The sequence below is a fragment of the Centruroides sculpturatus genome, unplaced genomic scaffold (assembly GCF_000671375.1).
Source record: "Centruroides sculpturatus isolate CEXI.00-Female unplaced genomic scaffold, Cexi_2.0 scaffold642, whole genome shotgun sequence".
In the NCBI taxonomy this organism is placed as follows: Eukaryota; Metazoa; Arthropoda; class Arachnida; order Scorpiones; family Buthidae; genus Centruroides; species Centruroides sculpturatus.
Genome location: NW_019384818.1, coordinates 306,021 through 328,817, shown reverse-complemented (window position 1 = coordinate 328,817; position 22,797 = coordinate 306,021). Strand labels below are relative to the sequence as shown.

Below are 22,797 nucleotides of genomic sequence, written 5' to 3'. Positions count from 1 at the left end.
TCTATATCATTATATTGGTCTATATATTCTATTCATTGAGATTATATAGAGTCTAATGCACTTCTTTCCCTCGAGTATTCTGGATGAAAGGGAAATTTTATTGATTGGCAGTTATTGATATTATATAGGATCTCGTTATTTACCATTCATGGTAATGGGTGATTTTTTAGTTAAAATGAAGATGTCCTAAAGCTCATATATATTTTACTATTTAGATCACAAATATATTACATTTACAATATTAATATTTATACAATTCTAACTGGTAAATTAGAATTATTTATAAAACTGCTCATATTATTTGACAATATGAAAATATGAATATGCTTCACATTCTCCACGATTCCATTCAACTTTAAGCTCGTTTGACTTAAGATGGAAGGATTCCAAACACACGCACACGTTTGAATAACATTAAATATAGTAGAAAGTTCCCTAAATATCCCCACGAAATTCACAAAAAGAAAATGAAGATGAGGATGTTTTTCGTTTTACGAAATATTCTACATTCAAGATTTATATTTTTCTTGTCTTTAGCACATTTTTAAAAGTGACGACATCAAAATTGATATGTTAACCATTAACAGATCGACACGATTTCAAACTGCGGACGAAGAGAGATAATCGCACTGTGTATCGTAACGTGAATTAACTTTATATTGAGATTTCAAAGTTGTGCTGTTTTTACTTCTAGTGTCGTATTTCAAAGTCCCGCAACACCTTCTACTCTTTATAATAGCGACGAATCCGCGCCGAAATTTATGATTGAAGTAAGCGTACAGAACTGGATTTATGCAACTGTTAGAAGCTCCCAACCATTGAGCTATTGGTGCCGCTATTAAAATCACTTTCTCCTGCCAACTGTCTTCGTCTATAGGTCCTCCTAGTTTTATTCGAGCGAAGATAATGTATAAAGGAAGCCAAGACAATATGAAAATCACCACTACGACTAACATCATCTTGACTACTTTAAGTTTTGAGCGCTGGACTATGTCTTTGTTGGCAGCTTTAGCTTCACCGGGGATGCTTCTTTTCCACACACGACACCATATTGCCACGTAACAGGCCGTGATTAGGCAAAGTGGTAGAATGTAGCTGAGACACAGATTCGCAATTAGGAAATAAAGTTTTTCCGATTGATAATGTGGCCATATTTCGGAACATATTTGAATGTCCGGTGCACTCGAATGGATAGGTGATTGTCGAAAATAAATTGCCCAAGGCAACGTGATCAACAGCGAAAATATCCAAATAACGATGATCATTTGCCGAGCGCTTCTACGAGTCAGTTGCCATTTTAATGGGTAACAAATGGCCAAGAACCTGTACCAATGGAAATAACCGTTATCGACCAAATTCTTTAAAGTAGGTTTAAGCGATAAGAGGTAGAGACGATGATAAATTTGCTTACCTATCCACCGATATAGCCACTAACGTGTTGATAGAAGCATTGACTGAAACTCCTTGTAGATAGGAAACCATTTTGCACATAAACCAACCCATAAGCCAAGCTGTAAAATATAAATAATGTAAATTTATTATCATAATTTTTTAATTAATGGGCCCTGCGCTATTAATGTACAGTACAGTACAGTACATATTGCTCCGTGAGTGATTCTAACAAAGTATACATCAGCTGTAAACATCGCACGAATACTTAAAATGAATAAAATAAGTTTTTATTCAGAAATATTCTTACGAAGGAAAGAAAAAAACCCTTTAAAATTCGTTCTTCAAAGACATCTTTTGAAGCGGTTTTAATATAAAGGTACGTCGCTTATTTATGTGAATAAGTTTGCGAACAAGGACGAATATTTAAATTGTATAAAGTATTTAACTTATATTCATTATAAAAGCGTAAACAGGAAACTTTTTCGAACAGGTTTCCCACTTATTATTGAATAATTTGAACTCGAAAGACCTTAAAATTATTGTTAAATTCCTTCGTAGCATAAAATATTAAGCCAATTAAGTCGTTACAGTGAAGCATGTAGTTGGGTGATTCCACCTGTACTGTACCATATACAACACTACAGTACATACACATACATTTATACAGTGTTTATCTGATTTTCGGGATTGGAGAGAGTTGTAGGGGTTGGCCCACCTCCTAAAACATCATTAAAATGCATTATCATCTGGATTAAGTGTCGTCGAAGTTTCATCTTTCTATTATAATTAGAAGGCATAAATTAGAGGTGTTATTTTTCTATAAAAATGATATTTGAATTCTTAAACGTTGTAAATAATAAGCGAAATTAATTATTTTATTCTCGTTACAATTCTAGAAAATTATTCGTTTAGAAACTTGAAGGAGGAGGGTTGATTTTTTTTTTAATGTTTCTTACGTGTTTAACTCGCTTAAATTTTAATAAGAAAGTAAAATTAATCAGTGGATATTAATTAAGGCAGTATATAAAAAGAGGAAATTAAATATGTTATTAAAATTATGATTTTCTCAGATTAATTTGATTTACTTTATGAATTATGTCTCGTCGAATAGGCGGAGATTATTAAAAAAAAAACGTTGACTTTGTTAATCAAAATGGTGGACTATTTACTAGATTATAAGGTGATTAAGTTTTATATTAGTCAATTTATATAACTTTCGGGTTTTTAGTTATTTTGCCAATTCGTTAAAATTAAATTTGGGTGTGTAACGAACATCGATTTATTCAATTTGAATACTGTTGATTATTCCGTTTTATATGAATTCCATGTTGTATGAGTCACTTAGATTTTACAAATACGTGAGCCGTTCGCAACCTGACACACGTATTTGTAAAATCTAAGTAACTCGTACAACATGGAATTCACATAAAACGGAATAATCAACAGTATTATAGGGGGGTCGACTGTAGTGACCAGTTTTCCTATAGAAAGTCCACCCCTCTTGACAGTTTTTCCTATTGTTGCGTTGCATTATTGCAGAGTTTCGGGAGTTCTTTGCAATGGTAAGTGTCATTCGAGTGTTTATTGTAATAATAAATAGACTATATACGTAAATTAAAGATTCGAATACACATCTATACGGACCCTACCAATTTTGTAAGGGTTAAATAAATGAATACAAATGGATATTGTAGAATTAATAATATACAAAGTTGTTAAAAGAAATAATGAATATAAATTAGTAATTCGCTTTCGAATAAACAAACGAATTATTGATACAACCGAACAAAACTTATTGTTGACACGATTTTGTTTAATTAGATCAGCCTGGAAATAAACTAAATGGAATAAGGAAAAAATTGTCAATATGGTTGGCATTTACGGTGTTGGATTTCTTTTAATGGATATGGGTGTAACCTATGGCTTCCGGTGGTGAAGGAGATTGGCTCGAGATCCTCTAGTTACACGTAACAATAACAGAAAATGATAACTACTCCAGATAATAGATTTGCGGATAGAAATAAAATAAAACTAATTTTTGTCTGTAACGAATTAATTGATTAATTGAAGCGTTGGAAGAAATCAATACTTTTTTTTACACACACAAATTAAAAGTGTCTTAGGAAAAAAATTTGTTTTATTTTCTCCGATCGATCCATTAGTAAAAAAAAAGCCAAGTAATTAGGTTTTAAATTTAATTACAGAATTGAAATTGGATAATTATGTATAAAATTCTGATATAATTTTTCCGATAAATTTAATCAAATTCGATATTTCAATTAACTTTGAATTAATTTAGTAATTTTATTAAGTTCTATCATCTCAATATTTATCATAATCCCGTAAAGAATATGAAGATAAAAATCTATTTTTCCCTGACAAATATAAAAACGTTTAAGCGAAAGACGAGGGTTCCAACTTCTCTCTTAAATTATCATAATAGCAAATTAAATCGATATCTTATTCAACTTTATCTATCCTTAATGGCCATTTAATCTATTTATATATTCAAATTTAATTTGGTTTATTTACATTTTTATAAATAGACTAGAGGTACGTGCCTCCGAATCAACCTCATCAATCCCATACCTTCCCCAAAAAAAAGGGTGTTTCTCGAGCTTTTCAGGGGATAGGGATTAATGAGGTTGGGTTGGGATAGGGTAATAAAAACAATAGTCTTATTAACTAGAATTGAGCCGCATCTAATTAAGTAAAGATTTCTATAACCGTTCTATCAGATACTAGACAAAAAGCTATAGTGTAATGGCGGTGTTAATGGTTAAACCGATAGCATCTAGGTACTTCTCTGATGGCCTTTGGAGAAACGTTTAGAACTTTTCGTAATGTAATCGGTTCATCAGGTTGTTGGTTATCTTCAATATATTTTTGTCGTTCTTCGCGTGCGTGACAACCATTTATCATCCTGTATATAATTGTATAATCCTACATTCATAAGATAAACAAACAAACACCTATAAACGCGATGCGACGGATCGGATGAGCTAGTTCTACGTCATTAATCTGCTTCCTTTGTATAATATAACGATTATATATACCTATATGCATTAGTGAGCGGATAGTCGTTAACTGCAAATTCATTCACACGCATAGAGTAGTGTGTTGGGTTATTCGAAGAGTTCAATCATTCATTACCTGTATCTATGTCCATCGACTCGACTATTATTCATACTCGATACAAAGATAATGGGCGTAAATTACTAAATTAACGAGAGAATATAAACCGATACCGAAATTATATTCGAGTAACATTTTTTTTTTTTTTATATAATAATAAATTTGGTGTTTTTCTATATCAATTACTAATAAACTTGATACTAAAATTATATTGGACTGACATTCTTGCAGGCGTGTAATTATCTAAGATGTACTTTTCTATTTTTAATGCTGCAAAGTAATCATCATTAGAGAATTTTTGTCAAATTACACACACACAAGACAAAGTCTGTTAAGTATTTTAATAACTGATAGCGAAGTAATTTCCTTTTGTTTTTTTTTTTACCTATTTTTCTATCGTAATTGCATTTATTAATTTTAATTAATTTATGTTACGATTCGCATTTAAATAATAAATATTTATTTGATAATTATTTCATTAATTAATGGGCCCTGCGCTATTAATGTACAGTACAGTACAGTACATATTGCTCCGTGAGTGATTCTAACAAAGTATACATCAGCTGTAAACATCGCACGAATACTTAAAATGAATAAAATAAGTTTTTATTCAGAAATATTCTTACGAAGGAAAGAAAAAAACCCTTTAAAATTCGTTCTTCAAAGACATCTTTTGAAGCGGTTTTAATATAAAGGTACGTCGCTTATTTATGTGAATAAGTTTGCGATCAAGGACGAATATTTAAATTGTATAAAGTATTTAACTTATATTCATTATAAAAGCGTAAACAGGAAACTTTTTCGAACAGGTTTCCCACTTATTATTGAATAATTTGAACTCGAAAGACCTTAAAATTATTGTTAAATTCCTTCGTAGCATAAAATATTAAGCCAATTAAGTCGTTACAGTGAAGCATGTAGTTGGGTGATTCCACCTGTACTGTACCATATACAACACTACAGTACATACACATACATTTATACAGTGTTTATCTGATTTTCGGGATTGGAGAGAGTTGTAGGGGTTGGCCCACCTCCTAAAACATCATTAAAATGCATTATCATCTGGATTAAGTGTCGTCGAAGTTTCATCTTTCTATTATAATTAGAAGGCATAAATTAGAGGTGTTATTTTTCTATAAAAATGATATTTGAATTCTTAAACGTTGTAAATAATAAGCGAAATTAATTATTTTATTCTCGTTACAATTCTAGAAAATTATTCGTTTAGAAACTTGAAGACATTTTTGACATAAGTGAAATGCTTTCTTTGGAATGTAACATTACTTTCACTTATATTTTATAAAACAAACTGAATTTTTTCATATTCTTTTACTTTTTAATTGTAAAAATAAAAAAAAAAATTAATAAAAACACGGTAGAAAATTCATACGCTTATGTTAATTAAAATTATTTTAGCTTGCTTGTGCCCATAATTAAAAAAAACTATCCACAGAAAAAATATTATTATAAGGAAAAAAAATTAGAATAGGTTAAAAAAAATTTGTTTTATTACGAAGATATTAATATCCTTCTATTAATATTATCAAAATAATTTTAAGGAAATTTATAAGAAAAACATAATTTAATTTGTAAAGAAATAATTGGCATAAATAGCGAAAGTTTTCGTTGGATCTATTCAAAAATTTAATAGCAAATAATAAAGAGAAAAATAATTATGGAGAATAAATAAAAAAGGGGGGAGCAAATTATAGCTACGATAACAAGGATCAAACGGTTTTAACTGTTCGTTAACAATAAAAAAAGAAAGGGAAATTTAAACTGTTCTGTAATTTCTGAAAAACTTTAGTAATTTCCTCTTCTAACAATCTTTAAAGCTGGGGTTTCTAACGGTTGATGGACAAATAAATACGGTCTTGGAGAAGTGATGAAGCTCTCAATCGTTCTCATTTTCTCCTTATACCTTTCTTGTGACGTTGAAGTATTTTTAGACCATTGGAACATCAAATTGTAGATAAAAAGACAAATTTCTTTCCCATATAAAATCAAAATAATTTGTCTCATTCAGAAGAAAGCCACGAAATTGTAATAGATATGGCACTCGAAATTATCTAACAATAGACAGATTTCTCTCTCTCCTCCTGTTTTATCTGTTGGAAAATCATTATTTCAATGGCTAATCTTTAAATAACAACGAAGTCCACATCTTACTACATTTAAAAACACGGCTAAACTATACATTCGGTAATTTATCTTCCCAATCCATTGATCTAAATAATAAAGATTGACGGGATCAGGAGATAAAAAAAATATTAATAAATAAGGGTATTAGCATACTTATTATGCAAGTTTTAGAAGGAACAAAAGCGTTTTTTTTTTCTAGTTTCTTTAAAGAATAAAGAAAAAAAAATAAGTCCCTAGTTTATTAGCATATTTAAAGTTATAGTTTAGTAAAATTTATGATCATCAATAAACAATAAAGATAAGTTTTCTAAAGTTTCGTAATAAGCACAACTGAAGAGTATAATTGAAGATAAATTTCACTTATAAAAAAGGAGAAAAATAGCTTGTATCTATCACTTTGCTCTAGTTTTCTTAACAGTATTTCCTTGTAAAAGGACAAACGTTTTGATCATTTATACTGCCAGATAAAGAAGAAAAAAACATTGAATTTTAACCCAACAAATGTATATTTGTTGGGTTAAAATTCAATGTTTCATTCAAAATTAATCTTATGATTTCTCTTATTTTTTTAAAATAGATAAATAAGATTAATATCATAAAAATACTACAGTAGTGTTGGTGTTTTTTTGTTTTCTTATGGTAACAGAATTAGTGAAATTTTATGAAAATCTTATTATAATTTCGTATTGTAATTTATTTAAAGGAAGAAAAATAAATTTTATTAATTGTATTTATTTATTTGAAATTGTATTAAGTTTCTGGTAGATTGCTTTGTTCGAGTTTATTTATATTTACATTGAATACAATGAAGTTGACTACATTATTTGTTACTCTAATTTAAATTTCAATACTGTTGCTAACAACCTTGATGAATATATTGGTTCTAAATAAAGGAATTCGAATGGATTCTAGTTTTTATAAATTCCTATTTTTGAATTCCGGTTCTAAATACATTTTTTGAATTTAATTTTACGACTTCATTAGTAATAGTTCCTATATATAGATTAATATCGATTAAACCATTCACGTTTCTATCTACGACGTGACTTCTAACTTGTAATGAACTACATCTTCCTCCTTGATGTACGATGGTCTACGTTATCCTTTTAGCAATCCCTCTCGTATCAACAATTCCTCCTTATCTTTTAAGTTAATTGCCTCCTTATTTAGGCTTTCTTTCTAGATGTTTAACCTCCATTGTATCCTATTTTTAATGTTTTCTCGAACGTCCTTACTGAAAGAGTTCTAGAAGTAAATGTATCATCGTTACTATTCATATTATGCTGTCTTTCATATACGATAACACCAGTTTTAAGTTTTTTTTTTTTCACTATCCACCTACAAAAACTTTTGAGAATCTTTAGAACGTCGTCATTCTACTAATATCTCCCACCCCCTGTCACAAAATTTGTACGTATCTCTTCGTACATATTTCAATGACCCCTACATCCGTATCCGTTTAAAATTGATCAGTTGTCTCGATTTTCCCGATTAAAAGCTATAATTTAGAGTTACTTAGCGAAATTATTTGAAAAAAAAAAAAATAATATAATTTACTACACAAGTCAAGATAGACTCAACAATATTTTGAAAGGAGCATTAAGAAAATGGAGTTTTCGGCTGTTATTCTTATTTTTACTTTAATTTAGTATTATTTTCGTCCCATAAAATTAAAAATATTAGAGAAATTAAACTACAGAAAAGAAAATCTAAATAAGGAAACTGTTAATTCGAGAGATAAGAAGAAACTGTCGTCGACTGGAGACCTTGTTAATGTTTAAACAGTGTGGAACAATTTTTATGCCACTAATTTGAAACGAACAGGGGGAAGTGACAAGAACTACACTTAAGTTTACACTTTATATAGTCTTTATCGTCGATTTTCAAAGAAGGATTAAGGATAGAACGTTTATACTTTAAAAATCATAAAATTACTGTTTAAAATCTTTACGTGTTTTGATTGAAACATTATGAATTAGTAAACTTTTATATTAAACTCGACTTTTGCACTTAAACTTTCATCCAAATAATTCATTTGTAATCAATACTGTAATTCATTATCAGTGTTTCAGCAAGATTAAACGCTTTCAAGTTCAATAGACTGTTCGAAATACTCATCAATATATTGAAAAAGTAGATAAATATGGAAAACTTAGGGACTTAGGGGCAGGAGGATTCGATTAACTATATAAGAATTTCCTATACAAACCGAAAGTCACGTTATTTCAATTCAAAAAGTTTCCCCTGTAAGGCCGTTAGATATTTGACGGCAAGGCTCTAGTGTTAAAGGAAAAGTGTGATTTACAGGAGCAAGTAGTAATTTGAGGTGGAGAGCATATATTTTAAATTAAATAAATTAAAATTGCAGCCCGGCGTTTTCCATTACAAAATTACTTTAAAGATAACAATATTAAATTGTAAATTTAAAAAATAAACGATGTTAAAGCCAAAAAAACCCGTCATTTTTTGGAGCGGAATTGGCTTAGTTGTCAAGACCAACTGGACGGACATTTCATCGTAATCTCGCCTGTTGGCTTTAGGTCATTTCATTTTAAATCTAAGTGATGCTTTCATGTTTTTATAGTGTTTTTCTTGCAGTAGAAACTTGATCTGTTCGAAATCGATTTATTATAATCATTTCGGTACAGTCAACCCCCTTTAAATTGCCCCTCCGTATACCGCTACCCCGAATTTTCTGTCATGATCTAAGAAACAATGGTGGAAATTTAATGGGGATTGATTGTATATCTTTAACCACGTGTTTTCTGAGAACCAATGAATTCGGCCTTCATTTGAATAAGAGTATTAAGCATACATACGTAGATTAAATTAACATAAATCTTATCATAATAGTAAATATTGAAAATTAGAAAGCAACGGAAGAATATTAATTTAAACAGAAGGTTGTATAGTGTTGTACTCATTAAACATAATGTATATTTTCAATATTATAAAAGCTTTACTGTAATTCTGTAATGGAGAGTCTTTCTTCCATTAATATACTATAAGTTTATCAGAATGTATTTTTTCATTAAAGTTAGTACAATTTTTCAAAGTACGATGTTCCAGACCCACGAAAGGACTTGGAACACCATCAGATTAAGAAGTTTTCAGGATTTTGTTGGAAGTATAATGAATTTAATGGTTTAATCATTCGGAAATTAAACATTTGTATATTTACAAATTGGACTACTGATCAAAATGGAGACGACCACGATCTCGAGAGTTCAAGATAATAACTCTCGATATTACGCCAGGTTTAGTGGGAAGGTGTTCAGATTCAGTAGAAACTGCGGTTTAAACTAGTGTGAAACTTGCCTACAATTTGGCAATAGCGCTGGTAATACCCAAGACTTGACTACTGTCGAACTACCGAACGGCCGTAGTCAAGTCTTGGGTATTACCGGCGCTATTATAATTATTAAATGTAATTATTTAATGACTAGCATACAGTAAAATACTTATAAAAATTTCATAGTTGTTTTCATTGATTATATAATACTTAACTGAAAAAAATTCAAGCAAAATTATTGATAAAATACATGAAATGAATTCTAAGTAGTCTATTATAACTTTAGTTTTTTATTTATAATAATCCTAATGCAACATGTTAAACAAGATTAATGACGTTATCAAAGTTTAAAACTTTATAATGAAGCTTACAAACGTTAGTTGTTGTAGTTTGCACTGCCAATTGAAATATATTAAGAGTAAAAAGTTAATGTAATTATGCACTGCTGTTTATTTTTCAGTGAAATATATAAGGTAGTTTCTACCTCATTAAATACAGTAGACCCCTCCCTATAACGCGGGTTCCAATAACGTAGATTCCTATGACGCGGCGAAAAAATTGCGTCAGTATTCGTATAACGGGGCGCGTAAAACGCGGTAAAACGTCATCGCGGACGAGCAGCCGAACTATTTTCCGCCGTCTAGCGCCACGCTACGGACAGTTTAGGCGGGTAAGTTGAGTTTAACTATCGTCTGTACAGTATTATATATAAATTATATATAAATTAGGTACTGTACATATAATTATATATTAATTATATATAAATTAGGTACTGTATATATAATTATATATTAACTTAATTTATTGTAACTTTATTATAATTATATATATGCTTTCTGCCACCTGGCAACACGCTACGGAGATTTTAGGCTAGTAAGTTCAGTTTATTATCATCTGTACAGTATGTAAATTAGGTACCGTAAGTCTAATACAGCACTAATTTTATACATTTCTTGTGAAAGAAACACTTCTTATTCAACGGCCATAAAAATTATTTATATTAATGATGTCTCCAAAGTTCAACGAAGTTTTCGCAGAAAAATAACATCAGAAATCGCGGCCGCGGTTTGCTGAGTTGTTCCGCGACGAAAACAAGCTTGAGCAATGGCGATGTCGAATGGTGCACACTCGGTAAGTAATCGTACAATTTTTTGTTTATAGCGTAGTTTATACGGATTATTTAAAAAATATATATATACGTATTTTGGAAATGTTAAGTCGAATTAGTCTAGAATCGATTAATTTTATGGAAGAAAACCTTTCAAACAGCCGTAGTCCGTAAACTTCACACGTGTCAAATACGTGAGCCAATCACAGCCCAAGGATTCCAACAACGCGAAATTCGTATAACGAGGAACGTATCTTCGCGTTATAGGGGGTCTACTGTATATGGACTTTAAAAAATTCTTTAAACAACAAAGAAAACTTATGATTTAGGTATTACTATGGCTCATTAATAAATATATTCAATTCTGATATTTTCACACAATAATAACAGCAGTATCAACAACAGCATCAGCAGTATCAGAGACTATCAATACAAACTGATATAAGAATCATTGTGTCAGTTCGTATTGCGTTTACAGGAAAATAACAAATCCTTATTAAAGTTAGTAAAATAATACTTTCAAAAATATGACTAATGATCTAGAAATTAATCCGATTATTAATTCATGCCGGTAAATAAAATACATGAGGATTTAAGCCATAAAATGATTAATTCTTTTAAAATTAAAATACTGCCAGTTTATAATCCTTAAAGAAAAGTAAATATTTAGGTCTACAATTGATAATCCTTATATTTTTCATTTGTTTTACTGATACTTAAAAGTTGAAATAAAACCAATTTAATTACAGTTGAGAATTGGAACTTTTTTTGGGGGAGGAACAGAAANAGACATTTTTATTAAAATCCCTGCTTAACTCGAACAAATTATTTTCAAAAAATTGTAAAGTAATTTAAAATTTCTTGATAATAGAAAATTATAATTAAGGAGCATTTTCTCTGAGATGACGTGCAATATTATTACTGTATTCGGTACGTTACTAAAGATATATAGTATAGTACATTGCTGTATATCATGGGCATCCGCAGAGGAGAGAAAACAGGTAAAAAATTCCTCAAATTATAATCGTAAAAGTGATTGACATATGTAACTTTACTGTCTACTAATGGAATCTTACACGCAATACTGTATTCTATAATCTAATTGTAAACCCCTGGAATTTTAGCTTCTCCCTGCTGTGTAGTTTGCTGTCGTGGAATTTTATGAGTTCATTTTCTGTAATAATAAATTCAGCAGTATAATCTACAAAAGCTCAGTGAAACTTCTTATATATCAGCTTTCTCGTTTTCCACGTCATCAGAGAAAACACTTCTCTAACACGACCAACCTTTACCCCTCCAATTAGTCCGAGTTAGAGAGGTTTTATTCTATTTTGACACCTTCGAAAGAAATTATTTTCATTATATAAGCATTTATTTATTAAGGGAAATGGAAATTTAAGGATTTAATTCTCTATAATAATTATCATTTCTATAACATACGAAATTATATTTTCGTATATTAAAAGTGAATTTTATAACTAGGCTATCAAGTATACAAGTTTGCAATTGTAATCCTGTAATCATTGGACGTCAGGTGTTAACGCTTAAAATTAAACTAATATTTATATAATAATTTGCCTTAGAAAGGCAAAATAATGAATTGAGATTCCAAACAAGCACAAAATCCCACCATTTTTATTAATCTTTACCAAAATTTAGGTTAATACCACAGGAGCTACAATTGTATTGTTGATGTTATAAGTTAATTTTAAAATATAAAATACCTTCAAAACTACGATTCTTATATAAATTTCAAAATACTCCAAATATCTATCGAACAGATCTACAGTTTTGTTCAAATCTTTGTACTTCCAATGGTAAAGAAGTATTTTTATAAGCCGCTAGACCAAGATTCTGACAGATTAGACTTTCACGTTAAATATGCTGAATATAAAAATCAGATTATATGTAAGAAAGAGAATTTAAATTTCAATTCAAAAATTTTCTCCTGAATAGCTTTCCGGCACGACACTATTGCTAACAGGAAAAGTATGATGTACAGGGGCAAGACACTACTAAAATTGAGAGCACTGTAGAAAAAAATATATGTTGATAATTGCTAATTTTAATTTAAAATCTTTTATAGATAAAGTTTTATAAAGATGCGGGCACATTAATGAGATCACTTACATTCACATTTTACACCACAAAGTCATTTAATGCTTGGAATGAACAATTTCACACATTAATAAATTCGTTACACTTTCTGTTCGAAACACTTATCGAGTGTCATTTCCTCAAACGATGTCTTATCTTTCTCTCATCGTTCCGAACTTGATTCAAGGATTACAGTTTATTGAAGCAACGGAGAGAATCATTTGCATCTCGTGGATATTAAAACTTTAAAGAATTCTCCAAAAACTAAATTTAATAATATAATATAGTAATTTTACTGAGCAGTAACAAAATTTGTAAAGAAATACATAAGAATACATAAAATTTAACGATAATGTACATAAATAAATATTTAAAAGGTATTAATTTAGATACAGTAAAACCTGTGTAAACCGGAGTTAGATAGATGACCCGTGTGACACTGTTGTTATCAGGGAAAGTATGATGTACAGGGGCAAGAAACTACTAAAATCGAGAATCTGTATTAATTAATTTATTTAAAATCAAAAAAAGTCTAACCTATTTTTCTCGTATATAGCCAGAAGCGGTCGTTCTAAACATTTATCAACCGGTTCTATTGATTAAAATATGATCATGGTGAAGATAAATATTAAAAGGAGAGGAAATGATAACAAAAATTCTATTTTACTGCAATCCCAGATACATTCATCCTTTACGTACTTTTAAAATTATTCAAAAGTATTATTTATTACTTTTTTTTTATTAAATAAATTGTCTGGATGCACGTTATCTAATAATAGATGCTACCTGGTTGAATAAAATAACAATATAAAGAGATTTTATAAAGGAATCAACATAAACAATAATTTTTTTTGAATATTTAGAAATTGTTTTTAAATCTATATTGGTGTTATCTAATCTACATATTTCCTTCATAGAAGATGCGAGAGATTTATTCCTTTAAAATAAATTTAATAAAATATCAGAAGAGTTTCTTATCTCTTCATAATTACATTTTCATTTCAAAAACATAAATGTTTTAGTAATAACTGAAGTATTGTTGTGACTAAGAGCCTATTTTCGGAGTCGAAAAATGTACAAATATCGTAACTCTCAAATGCCTACTTTACGTAATTTTATATAACGACTACTCAAAAATAATTGCTTATTAGCCTGGAGATATAAATATAATAAATTAAAGTCCAGAGATTAAAGTGTTAAGGAATAATTCTTGAAGAGTAGACAATTGTGTTACGTCCAGAAAACTGCCTCTAGATAAGTTAAACCGAAAATCATTTCTTATCAAAGTCGATAACGAAATTTTATACATCATTACTTGTGTATCAAAGCAAAGGTAAAAATCTCTCTCTCTATCTCTACATTGAAACGTTATTACCGAAGTGTTTTAAGTGTTATCAAACTAATAATTAATTCGATAAAATTTAATGATATTTGCACATTTTTAAAAAGTTAACAACGTTGTTTCTGCTCTTTCCTTTCATTCTTTATTCGTTTTCATCCATAATTGCCACTATTACCTTTATAAGTTTTCAGATTTGTTTAAGAGATTGGGGGAGGGCAATATCTCCCGAACCAATGGTCCGATTTTTCTGAAATTTTCTGGAAACATTTCTATCTAATACACGAATCTTTGTGCAAAATTTCAGAAACGTTCGACAGACGAAACATGAATTATTAAGCTTCAAATTGGGCGAAAAATATCGTCCCCCACAGCTAAGTTGTTTTGCATTTTTCGACGTTTCGAGGTCCTCTGAATCATTAACATTCTAAAATTTCGATTTATGCAAGACTTAAAAGGAACATTGAAGAAAACAAAGTTTTACTAATTTATCAATTTGGTCCACGATGGGGTGCAAATAGATTATTTGAGTGCCAGCAGTTGTTCCATTTATAGTTGTTGTTATCAATTGAACTTCTCACCATATAATAATTATGAGTTTTCTATTTAATTAAAGGTCAAGTTTTCGAATTTCTATCTTTGTTATAGATTTTATATGTATTTTTTTATAATAAAACTATTCTAAATCAATGTTTTTAGTTCTAAAGTAATGATGTAGAAAATTTGTTCATTGTTGAAAGTATATGATAAATTATAGGAGAATTTATAGAGGAATCGATCTATACTTATTATCTGTAGGGAGAAACAAGTTCTCTATATACCTTTAGGGTTTAAAAGTTGGTTCAGAGAAGCTTTAGTAGTAAATGATCACTAAATTTAGATTATATTGAGAAAAGAAATGAAGTTTTCATAAGAATGAATGTAATTACAGATGAGTTTTAAAGTTAGAAATTTAATTTGTCTCATTTCTTAGCTCTGAAATCAATCTTAAGATAAAATCACGGAATTTTATTAAAGTTTAGCACAAAAATTTCAAAAATACAATACACTACATTACAGTAGACCCCTATAAAACGGGTTCCTATAATTACTATTCCTATAAGACAGCGAAAAAATTGCGACGGTATCCGTAAAAAACGGTAAAAAACTCCTATAATTACGTAAAACGTCATCGGGCAGCCAAACTACTTTCCGCGCCGTCAAGCGCCACGCTACAGAGAGATTACTATCGTCTGTACAGTATTATATATAAATTATATATAAATTAGGTACTGTACATATAATTATATATTAATTATGTATAAATTAGGTATTGTATATATAATTATATATTAACTTAATTTATTGTAACTTTATTATAATTATATATATATATTTTCCGCCGCCTGGCGCCACGCTACGGAGAGTTTAGGCGAACTATCGTCTGTACAGTATTTAAATTAGGTACCGTAAGTCTAATACAGTACTGTAATTTTATACATTTCTTGTGAAAGAAACATTTCTTATTCAACGGCCATAAAAATTATTTATATTAATGATGTCTCCAAAGTTCAACGAACTTTTCGCAGAAAAATAAGTTATTAGAAATCGGCCGCGGTTTGCTGAGCTGTTCCGCGACGAAAACAAGCTTGAGCAATGGCGATGTCGAATGGTGCACACTCGGTAAGTAATCCTACAATTTTTTGTTTATAGCGTAGTTTATACGGATTATTTCCAAAAAAAATATACATATTTTGGAAATGTTGAGTCGGATTAGTCTAGAATCGATTAATTTTATGGAAGAAAACCTTTCAAACAGCCGTAGTCCTAAACTTGACACGTGTCGAATGGAACGTATCTACTGTCTTATAGGGGGGTCGACTGTATTAATTTTTAAAATTACAGCAGAGATACGAAACTAAAAAATAATTGTATTGTACAGTAAGTAGGGAAAATAGTTTGAAAAGTGAAGAAAATTATTACATCGACTTAATTTTGCATACTTTATAGCCGTATATTGAAACTTGTAATACAGGAAATTGCAAGATACAGCAATACTGTCAATAGTGACAATTTACTCAAACGTGTCGGTGATTGTGTATCTTCACTACAAGACCGGAAGCAATGCAGCGGTAACAATTAACAGAATATATGCACCGCAATCTTCATTGAAACATCCGATTCACTTAACAGCATTGAAAACTAGTATTACACAACTCGTGAATATTCTATCCTTTCTGATTATTAGACATTGAATTAGGATAGCGTACGATAAAATCTATATAGGACTACATAAAATTGGTCTTTCTGTCTTACTATTTGTCTGTTCGAATATCACTCGAGAATGGCCGAATGGATTTATTATTAGTACAATACATATTCTTTTTTCTGTATGTACAGTGTATATTTTTATATCCGTATTGACCCCTTAACATTGACCCTTATTCTTCAAAGCCACATATTAAGTAAAAGTATACACGCATTATGTGTATTTTTATATAAGCCCTTTACTTAATACATTATTTTACCGATTCCCTCAGCTATAATTATGCTTATGCTGCATTTATACACGTAGCTATAAAAGCAACATTCATAAATTATGTTAGATTAAACGTGTTAAGATGTAATACAGGCCTACTTTATTTTCTATGTAAAAATAAAATGATGATTTATTGCATTATCGATTACTTTCTCATATGCATAGTGTCACTGTAAAGTTTCGATAGAGATTTTTACAAGTAAGTTTTTTTCGTGTTAAGTTACTTCCGTAAACAGGCCTATCAAATTTTCCTCGCTATCTTCCATTAGACCGTGTTGCAGACACCTCGAGTAAAGAATGCTTTATTATCTCAAGAATGTAGTTTTATTGCAAAGTTTGTGTAGTAAATCAGGCACACAAAGTCACTATTTCCACAATAGGAGATAAAAATACTCGGAAACTTTAGCGTTAAAACGAATAAAAGAGCCAAAAGTAACTTTTTTGGAATGATTGATTTATTATATAGAAAAGAGTTATTTTATAAAATTTTTCAGAAATGTGTTAATTAAATTTATATATAAAACGTTATCTTGACTACTTACGTGTCGAGAAAAGCGTACAATTAAAGCACCCGAAAGCATAAAATTCTTATATAATTTTATCAAAGTAATTTAATTACTTCACTTTGATAAAATAATAAATAAGAAAAGTCTATTAACGTTTCTTCCTTATTGATTTTGTTAGAAAATTACTTAAAAGTTAACAATTAATTGATTAATATAACAGCTTTTAACGGGACAATTTCATTAAAATAATGCGAAATAATTTAATATTTACATCAGTAGTAATTAATAATTGATTTTTATACTTGTAAACAATTGGAAATATTTTAAAATAGACGGTGAAATATATATAGCCTACACTGTATAAAGTATTATAGAGAATAGAATATTTAGTTCATATTGGAATGGTATTCAATAAAAATGTTCTATGAAGAAAGAAAGAGGGATCGATGAACCGTGTATGGATTCTACTGAAATCTTTGTCAAAAGAAATTTCAGAATTCGATTTTAGTGAAATTTTTCTTAATTGCAATGCTACCAAAATAAGAATTTCTTTAATTTTATTGAATTTAAACTAATAAATTTTATTTGTAATTCAATGAAATTAAACAAAATTTATTCCTAACAATGAAAAATGATCGTATCTAATTAAAGTCGAATTAAATTATATTTAAATACTATAATTATATAGATAAATTGACGATAGATATATTAAAAATACTAATATATTTAGAAACATTTTGCTTAATATTTTATAAAATTACGTATATAAAAGTTTAGAAATAAATCGATCATTTAATCAGAGTTTTCTATTTAATTAAAGTGAAATTAGCTGGCAATTATAAAGTACCAAAACATAACGAACTAACATGATCCTTAATTTTATCCATTAAAGACGAACTAGTTTGTAATGAAGTCTCTCAACCTTTTATGAAATAGGAAGTAAAATAAAATATTTAATTACATAATTGTATGATTTATTATTACTGAAATTGGGTTTGTTTCTAATACTTCGTGTTGTGAATCGTCACACAACTCACACTGTAGTTTATTATGGTCAATATCTAGAATCTGGTATGTTTCTGCAGTTTCTGATACATAATTTTTTTTAGAATCTCTCACATTTCTTCGGCTACCTATATAAAAGCTTCATAGCCTTGTTCTATCAGTATTTGTGTAACGTTTAATACATTTATCTCTATCCCGCAAGCACTCTGATAATGCACACACTTACAGCAGGAAGAACGAACCATTTTTATCTGCTCTATCAGAATGTTTGCTTGTAAGTAGATAGGTTAGACTCGAAATAACCACAAAGAATTATAAACTGGGCACAAGTTATATACTCACATATATAAATGACCCGAAGAAAATCAAATTCGTTCTCATCACACAAAGAAATATATATATATAATCGGGCTTTATTATTGGAGAAATTAAATACATTAGTGTTGTTATCAATATTTCTGATCTCTAGGGCTGCACAAAAAATAAAATAATACAGTAATAACACTAATAATAAACTGTTTTTTTATGTCTTCCTTTTATATTCGTTTGTAAGATTGTTCATTGACAGAAACCAAGACGAATATAATTAAAATTTCTCTACAATAGAAGTATTGCTCGATTTCTATATTCTACCAACATTTCAATTCAAAAATTTTCTCCTGAATGGAGTTAGATAGATGACCCGCATGACTGCTTTGTTATGAGGAAAAGTGTGATGTACAGGGGCAAGATACTAATAAAATTGCCAGCATTGTAAAATAAATAATTGCTCATTTTCTTTTACGAGGACATTCATTGGTTTAAATATTAAAACAGACTAAACTAAAGGTAGTTAATTAAAATAGTATAAATTTATCTTTTTGATTATTAAATTTAATTATTTAATAAAATGTAACTTTTTATGAATTAGTAAATTTTATAATTAAAGAGAAACTGGATAAATTTCAAAGCTTTAATCATCAATTATAGAATTGCGACTGTCATTTTATCATCTTTATCATTCAATGAACATAAATTATGTTATCTCATATTTAGTGTAATGCAGCAATTTATTTTCTATTTATAGAATCATTTAAATTATTTAGTAATTGTAATTTATTCACTATAATATATTTCAAAAGATAATATAAATTTAAATAAATTAGGTTACATTTATCAAAGAAAATAATCATGTTTAACTGATTATTTTTTAAATTTATTCATGTTTTTCTTTAATTTATTATAGAAATGTTATCTTATAGATACATCTTTTAGATGTACGATTAAAATTAAACTAATATTTATATAATAATTTGCCTTAGAAAGGCAAAATAATGAATTGAGATTCCAAACAAGCACAAAATCCCACCATTTTTATTAATCTTTACCAAAATTTAGGTTAATACCACAGGAGCTACAATTGTATTGTTGATGTTATAAGTTAATTTTAAAATATAAAATACCTTCAAAACTACGATTCTTATATAAATTTCAAAATACTCCAAATATCTATCGAACAGATCTACAGTTTTGTTCAAATCTTTGTACTTCCAATGGTAAAGAAGTATTTTTATAAGCCGCTAGACCAAGATTCTGACAGATTAGACTTTCACGTTAAATATGCTGAATATAAAAATCAGATTATATGTAAGAAAGAGAATTTAAATTTCAATTCAAAAATTTTCTCCTGAATAGCTTTCCGGCACGACACTATTGCTAACAGGAAAAGTATGATGTACAGGGGCAAGACACTACTAAAATTGAGAGCACTGTAGAAAAAAATATATGTTGATAATTGCTAATTTTAATTTAAAATCTTTTATAGATAAAGTTTTATAAAGATGCGGGCACATTAATGAGATCACTTACATTCACATTTTACACCACAAAGTCATTTAATGCTTGGAATGAACAATTTCACACATTAATAAATTCGTTACACTTTCTGTTCGAAACACTTATCGAGTGTCATTTCCTCAAACGATGTCTTATCTTTCTCTCATCGTTCCGAACTTGATTCAAGGATTACAGTTTATTGAAGCAACGGAGAGAATCATTTGCATCTCGTGGATATTAAAACTTTAAAGAATTCTCCAAAAACTAAATTTAATAATATAATATAGTAATTTTACTGAGCAGTAACAAAATTTGTAAAGAAATACATAAGAATACATAAAATTTAACGATAATGTACATAAATAAATATTTAAAAGGTATTAATTTAGATACAGTAAAACCTGTGTAAACCGGAGTTAGATAGATGACCCGTGTGACACTGTTGTTATCAGGGAAAGTATGATGTACAGGGGCAAGAAACTACTAAAATCGAGAATCTGTATTAATTAATTTATTTAAAATCAAAAAAAGTCTAACCTATTTTTCTCGTATATAGCCAGAAGCGGTCGTTCTAAACATTTATCAACCGGTTCTATTGATTAAAATATGATCATGGTGAAGATAAATATTAAAAGGAGAGGAAATGATAACAAAAATTCTATTTTACTGCAATCCCAGATACATTCATCCTTTACGTACTTTTAAAATTATTCAAAAGTATTATTTATTACTTTTTTTTTATTAAATAAATTGTCTGGATGCACGTTATCTAATAATAGATGCTACCTGGTTGAATAAAATAACAATATAAAGAGATTTTATAAAGGAATCAACATAAACAATAATTTTTTTTGAATATTTAGAAATTGTTTTTAGATTAAATAAACGAAAATAGTTTTTTTTCCATTAAAAAAGAAAGAACTCTCGATCACTATAGACGACATTAAAAGTGTAATTTGATCTTCTAAAATATTACAAAAAATATTTTTTATGATAAAATCTCATAACAGATGACGCCACACGATTTATTTATTTAATATTTTAATTAATAATATAAAAGTTATTTTTTTAAATAAAATCTCTTAATAGCAGGGAAAGTTAGGCAACTCGTTGCTGGATTTTTTAAAAATTGTTTCACACGAAGAGGTCAACGAAAACAATATTTAATTATTGACTATTTTATAAACAAATTACACATTGAAACTAATTAGAGACGTTCCTTAAAGATAAACAAACACTGTATATAGCTTAACTCTCAATTTTAATTAATGATAAAGGATTTTCCTTAGAGATACAAAGCTAATTTAGTTTTTATACCTAAAAAATAAATTATATCAATATTTCCTTCTGTATACCTTTATTTAAATTAAAATTTATTTGATATATTTTTTAAACGTAATCTAAAAGACATTTTTATTAAAATCCCTGCTTAACTCGAACAAATTATTTTCAAAAAATTGTAAAGTAATTTAAAATTTCTTGATAATAGAAAATTATAATTAAGGAGCATTTTCTCTGAGATGACGTGCAATATTATTACTGTATTCGGTACGTTACTAAAGATATATAGTATAGTACATTGCTGTATATCATGGGCATCCGCAGAGGAGAGAAAACAGGTAAAAAATTCCTCAAATTATAATCGTAAAAGTGATTGACATATGTAACTTTACTGTCTACTAATGGAATCTTACACGCAATACTGTATTCTATAATCTAATTGTAAACCCCTGGAATTTTAGCTTCTCCCTGCTGTGTAGTTTGCTGTCGTGGAATTTTATGAGTTCATTTTCTGTAATAATAAATTCAGCAGTATAATCTACAAAAGCTCAGTGAAACTTCTTATATATCAGCTTTCTCGTTTTCCACGTCATCAGAGAAAACACTTCTCTAACACGACCAACCTTTACCCCTCCAATTAGTCCGAGTTAGAGAGGTTTTATTCTATTTTGACACCTTCGAAAGAAATTATTTTTATTATATAAGCATTTATTTATTAAGGGAAATGGAAATTTAAGGATTTAATTCTCTATAATAATTATCATTTCTATAACATACGAAATTATATTTTCGTATATTAAAAGTGAATTTTATAACTAGGCTATCAAGTATACAAGTTTGCAATTGTAATCCTGTAATCATTGGACGTCAGGTGTTAACGCTTAAAATTAAACTAATATTTATATAATAATTTGCCTTAGAAAGGCAAAATAATGAATTGAGATTCCAAACAAGCACAAAATCCCACCATTTTTATTAATCTTTACCAAAATTTAGGTTAATACCACAGGAGCTACAATTGTATTGTTGATGTTATAAGTTAATTTTAAAATATAAAATACCTTCAAAACTACGATTCTTATATAAATTTCAAAATACTCCAAATATCTATCGAACAGATCTACAGTTTTGTTCAAATCTTTGTACTTCCAATGGTAAAGAAGT

The 22,797-nt window shown here is 28.7% G+C and overlaps 1 protein-coding gene across 1 annotated transcript in view; it reads right to left on the bottom strand.

Annotated features, from left to right (window-relative positions):
- Window positions 1-12: 12 nt before the first annotated feature.
- Window positions 13-22,797, bottom strand: part of LOC111629889 (neuropeptide SIFamide receptor-like) — a 74,449-nt gene continuing 51,664 nt past the window's right edge. The window contains exons 2-3 of the mRNA XM_023373816.1: window positions 1,412-1,511; window positions 13-1,323 (exon numbers count right to left, since the gene is read on the bottom strand). Coding sequence (XP_023229584.1) covers window positions 600-1,323; window positions 1,412-1,511 — 824 coding nt within the window. The 3' untranslated portion in view covers window positions 13-599. The remainder of the gene's footprint in view (window positions 1,324-1,411; window positions 1,512-22,797) is intronic.